Raw genomic sequence first — 5,742 nt, 5'->3', positions numbered from 1 at the left:
GACTTTGCATGATCCAGCCCCTGCTCCCCTTGTGCCATTTGACCAATCGCTCTCCAGCTACAGCCACACTGGCCTCTTCAGATTCCTTAACACGTCACACTGTTTACTGGAACGCTTTTGTCCAGGTCTTCCGCTACTGACTTTCTCTCATATTTCAGGTCTTAACTTGAATGTTACCTCCATGACCATTCTCCTCCCCTATCCCAGTTATTCCTTCTTTTAAAATTGCGATAAAATAAAATATACGTAACATAAAATTTACCATTTCAGCCATTTACAAATGTACAGTTTGGTGACGTTAAGTACATTCATATTGTCTTTGGTACCTCAAGTTTTTCTCTTATATATCACATTGCCTGTTCTTTACACGCCACCATCTGTAATAATTTTTTTTTCTTTCCCACTAAAATGTAAGCTCCATGAGAACAGGGAGAAGGTTAGGATCCTTTTTTCTTGCTACACTTAGCCCAAAGCCAAACCGTGGTAATAAGCTCTCTGATAAATATTTGTGGAATGACTGAACCAACTCTGCCATGTACTGAATACAGCAGGTCATCAAATAACATTGTTTCATTCGTTGTTTCCTTACAATGATGAGATGCTGTAGTTGGTTCACTTAAAGTCATAGAACCTGTTGACGATGTCTCTGTATGCTTGGCACTGCAAAGTCCTTTACAGACATTTCATTCAGTCTTGACAGCAGCTCTGAGAAGTAGTCAGGGCATCCCCTTTTACAGGTGAGGACACACTTCAGAGAGATTAAGACTGCTGGCCAAAGACGGGCGGAACAAGCCACAGCTCTGGCAGGTGACTCCAGTTCCCTGTAATCCTGAAGAATGTGCATTTTTCGTGGGGGATGAGGGGCCTCAAAGAGCTGGGATGGAGAGGAGGAGACCCTTCTCATGAGAATAAAAGTTGGGTTAAGCTCAGAACTGCCACCTCATCAGAGTCAGAACTGGGCCAGTCACAACCTGTAGAAAAGCTCAACTTGCAGAGGCCCAACCCACACAGGCCCTTGGCTACTTCCCCATTCTCAACACTTTGTTCTCCTGTAGGGTAGTCAGCAGAATGTGCCAGAAATTCCAAGGCCACTGGCCTTGTTCATATACTGTAGAGTGGGTACTGGAGAGGCCAAGGCTGTAGGACCTACTGGAAGGAAGGGAAGGACAGATGGAAGGAAGGGCTGCTGTTTAGGCCCAAAGTTGAGCCTGAGAAAGACTCTTATAGTTCTGGAAATTCCATTTGTAGCCTCTCCATCCCTAATCTATGAAATGGAGGAGAGGAGGGTTGGATTAATTTAGGGCTGTTCCTGAGGCTTACCTGGGGCAGACCCTAGACATCTTAACAATACCAATATTGATTTACTAAGCACTAACTATATAGTTACTTTTTATAGTATTAGCTTATTTAATCCTACACATCACAAAGATGTAGATATTGTTATTATTCCCATTTTACTGAGGAGGAAACTGAATCAAAAAGAGATTAAATAACTTTACCCCAGGTCACACAACTAGAAAGTAGCTGAGCCCAGCTTCTGGCTCCAGAGACTGTGCTCCACCACCTTGCATCAGGATAGTCTCAAGTGCCCTGGCCCCTGCCATCCATGCCACACAGAGGGTTCACATTCCAGAGTTTGGGAGCTCCAGGCTTAGACAACTTGATTGTCTTTCACAAACTCGATAAAGATTTATTTCCAGAGGTGCCTATATGGAGAAAAAAGACTTTGGACACAATTTGGGCTGGATTAGAATTGAGAATGTCTCTGTCCTCAGCATCCTTAGGGAAGAATATGAGGAAACCTTAGGGAGAAGCAGCAGTTAAAGCGAGAGGGGTGGGGAGAGGCTGATGGCTGAAGCTTTCAGCTGCTCTGAATCATCCTAGGTCCAACACCCCTTTTCCTCTATTTTCTTTCCTCCTTTTATTATACCTGGTGTTTGTATGTTAGTAAGAGTATATATACAGCATTTATCTCTTGTTGGTCTGTTTAGGAAAGCCAGGCTCGTCCCAGAAGTGGCACTATTGGATCAAAGGGCACAAATGGTCTTGTTGGTTTTATTTAATGAGAGTAGCGTTAAAAGAAAAAGTCTGATAATAACAGTAATGCATCAGTTACATTTGGTTATCTAGTTAACCATTAGTTACAAAGTTACTAGTGATTATCTCGGGGTTAGGAGGGAGTTATGAGGGATACTTGGATACTTCAGTGTTTTAATTTTTTATAATAAAACAACAAAAAAAGTAATTCTCTTTGTTAAACATCTTAGATAATGTAGGAAGGTACAAAGAAAAAAGTAAAAATTGCCCATAATCCCATTTTCCAGAGGTTACCATTGTTAATAGTGGATGTGTTTCCTTTACATTTTCCTACACTTGTGTGTGTGTGTGTGTGTGTGTGTGTGTGTATGCATTTATTTTTCAAAAATGAGCTGGGCTGTTCTTCAGTCTGCTTATATATTATTTGACAGTGGTGAACATCTTCCTATTCAGTCTCCGAAAGTATCACTTTTAGTGGCTTCATACTGTTCTATCATAAATATACACATATTATTTAGCCAGTCCCCTACTACTGAAAGCATGGGTAGCTCCATTTTAAAGTTATGAAGAATACAGTGGAGAATATTTGTGGAGCTTTAGGTGTATTCTTCTTGTTCTCAGGTAGATTCTGAGAAGTAGACTTGCTGGGTAATTCCTCTCACCTTTTTTCAAGGTTTTTGTTTTTGTTTTGATAAATATTGTCTCATTAGAGCAGGAAAATGATTGGCATTTCTGAGTATATGCCTGGGTTTTTCAGGACAAGAAGATGCCACCCAAGCGAATAGCTAAAAGAAGGTCACCCCCAGAAGATGCTCTCTCCAAAAGCAAGAAGGTGAAAGGTAAGTTGGTCTTGGCCTCTTTTCTGGGTATGGGCGGCCTCCTGGAGCCCCCAGAATCTGGGACTGGGCTCCTTCCTCCTAGACATTTGAAGCCGAGGGCCCAGCTGGAGAGTCCCCTGTACCTCATCGAATTCTACCCTCTGGGAATCCTAAAGGCACAGAGATTTGTTTAAAAGCATGCAGGCAGTGCCAGCAAAACAATAGACCATAGGGCTTTGCCCTAGGAATTAATGTGTTAAGACCACTAACTTCCAGGCGTGGGGTTCGAGTCCTGGCTCTGTTACTTTCTAGGTGTGTGTTTTGGGGCAAGTCACTTAACCTCGCTGAGCTTAGATTATCCTTTTCATAAAATAGAAGGGAGAACAGCACCAACCTTACTGGGCTGTTGTAAGGAAAGTGAGATAATATCTTGGTAGCATTTAAGGGAGGTGGCTGTGGTTTTCTCTTTCCTGGAACCCTGGAGGGAGACAGGGAGTAGAGAGATCCACCCCCAATCCAGGAGGTGTAAGTGTGGATCCACACTCAGACAGTGTCTGTCTTTTGCAGACTCTCGTAACCAGGCAGTGAGGGCCGTTGCCTCCCGCCACGTTCCAGGCGCCCGCTCCTTCCGAGGTCCCTATGGGCCGAGCCCTCCTGACCAGAAAACCCGACCAGGTGGCTCCCTGCCCAGCGCACCCTCTGAGCAGCCTCAGAGGCCCTGGCAGCCGTGGCCACACCCCCGGAGGAGGGGCTGGATATCATTGGCTGTCCGGGACTGTGGGTGGTTGCCATTGGTCATCAGATGGCCCTGGGCCGCCCACTAGTTGGCGCTTACCTCTGCAAATACCTGTGTGGGCCCTTATTCCCGCCCCTCCCTCCCTCAGCTGTAGGTCTGCGTGTGCTCCGGGGTGGGAACGGAGGTTGTCAGTGTGACTGTTCCCAGGAGTTAAGTCATAGCCTGAGGATGGAGGCCAGGGACTGCTTTGTAGGCTCCCTAGGTTTCAGTGCAAACTTATTAGCTCTGTGTTTCTGGGTAGGTTACTTAACCTCTCTGAGGCATTGTTTCCTTTCCTATAAAATGGAGCCTTAAAGAAGGTCTGTAACATAATTTGAGGGACTGCAGAGCAATTTAACTTTAGTAAAGCAAGCAGTCAATAAAGGGTAGACGGTATCTGAGCCCTCACTGTTAGCGCTGTGGCTTCTTATCAAGAACTTATAGCTAATCAGGAAAACTATCTTGTGTCCTCACTGTGCTCCCCCATCAAGATTCATTTCACAATATTGAGTGTTTCTTTGTTTTCATTTCCTCCCTTTCACATTAATAATGTGAAATTTTTAATCTTTACAAAAACCCTCTGAGATGGGTACTCTGTTGTCCCTGTTTCACCAGTGAGGCAAACCTAGGCCCCGAAAGGTCATGCTAATGGTCTGTGGCAGAGTGGGGGCGTGAACCCAGGTCTCTCTGATCCCAGAGCCCATGCAGTGACCTCTCCTCTCTCCCTTCATCCTACACACTCAGGGGCTGTCTTCTTTACCCCTCAGTCTCACATAGGTCCCACAGCACAGAACCAGGCTTGGTGCTGACACTGGGCCAGGGTGACGTGGGCCAGCTGGGGCTGGGAGAGAATGTGCTGGAGAGGAAGAAGCCAGCCCTGGTGCCCATTCCGGAAGACATTGTGCAGGCCGAGGCTGGGGGCATGCATACCGTGTGTCTAAGCAAAAGTGGCCAGGTAGGTTGAGGGAAGTGGCACAGGATTGGACAGGGCCTGGGGGGCTTGGGGAAGGAGCTTTGAGCCACACACATTTCTCTACGGAGATGGAGCTGGCAAGCCGAGAAGCGGGTGGTATGAACAAGAATGAATTGAAAGGCCAGACCTTGCTCTAATGGAGGTATCCTGGGCACAGGTCTACTCTTTTGGCTGCAATGATGAGGGTGCCCTGGGAAGGGACACATCAGTGGAAGGCTCAGAGATGGTCCCCGGGAAAGTGGAACTGCAAGAGAATGTGGTACAGGTGTCAGCTGGAGACAGTCACACAGCGGCCCTCACCGAGGATGGCCGTGTCTTCCTCTGGGGCTCCTTTCGGGTAAGAGTGGGTCTAGAAGACTGCATGGGGGTTGGCAGGCAGAATTAACTGGTGCAGCCCCAAGGGTAACTCATGTCCATGTCCCTCTCGTTTGTTCTGATGGGGTAATTAAGACCCAGAAGCAGAGCTTGGGCTCAGGCCTAGGTCTCTGGCTTCTTCATCCATGTCTATCCACACCATTGGCTATTTCCTTGAATCTGATCTTATAAAGTGTGCATCTTGGGAAGGAGTGGGTCAAGGATGCCTTTGGGCTGAGGCTGATCCAGGAAGCCTGCTGTCCTACCTAATTCCCTGTCTTTGACCTCCCTCTTCCCCTTCCCAGCCCTCTTCTACTCTCTCAGGGGTTTGGGGAGGGTGGAAGGGGCAAATTGTTACATCTCAGAATTTCCAAATGTGGGAGTCTAGTTTTAAAAGCAGATTCAGCGTTAAAATTATTTTGGTATTTATTTCGAAATGTCAAAAATAAAGGAATCTGTTGAGATATTTCCTTGTCAGGACTATTTTTAAATTTTTATGAAGAATTTGAAACACATAAAAGTAATCAGAATAATATACTGGACACCCATCTATTCATCATAACAATTATCAACTTGTGGCCAAACTTCTTCCTTTCTACTCCCATGCACTCTCCTATTCTTTTGTTATTTTAATGCAAATCACAGACCATGTATGATTTCATTCATAAGTATTTCAGTATGTGGCCTGGCTCCTGCCCACCTCTCCATTCCCCATCTGGCACCAATGCCCTTCTTCAGACGGTTCTGTGGCTGCCTGCAAGCCTGGATCTGGCTGGTATGGGGCA

General features: G+C 46.0%; 1 protein-coding gene across 4 annotated transcripts in view; it reads left to right on the top strand.

The window, feature by feature from the left end:
* The window catches only part of RCC1 (regulator of chromosome condensation 1), an 18,037-nt gene that overhangs the window by 6,320 nt on the left and 5,975 nt on the right, over positions 1-5,742 (top strand). For 2 of the 4 annotated variants that reach the window (XM_025041511.1, XM_006924341.3), the window contains exons 2-5: positions 2,795-2,876; positions 3,423-3,530; positions 4,398-4,585; positions 4,761-4,940. In XM_025041511.1, coding sequence (XP_024897279.1) covers positions 2,804-2,876; positions 3,423-3,530; positions 4,398-4,585; positions 4,761-4,940 — 549 coding nt within the window. In that variant the 5' untranslated portion in view covers positions 2,795-2,803. The remainder of the gene's footprint in view (positions 1-2,794; positions 2,877-3,422; positions 3,531-4,397; positions 4,586-4,760; positions 4,941-5,742) is intronic. The other 2 variants (XM_025041512.1, XM_006924340.3) reach the window with 1 other exon arrangement.

Source organism: Pteropus alecto, unplaced genomic scaffold (assembly GCF_000325575.1).
Source record: "Pteropus alecto unplaced genomic scaffold, ASM32557v1 scaffold39, whole genome shotgun sequence".
Lineage (NCBI taxonomy): Eukaryota > Metazoa > Chordata > Mammalia > Chiroptera > Pteropodidae > Pteropus > Pteropus alecto.
The sequence above is the reverse complement of the archived record's forward strand: the minus strand, read 5'-3'. Positions and strand labels throughout refer to the sequence as shown.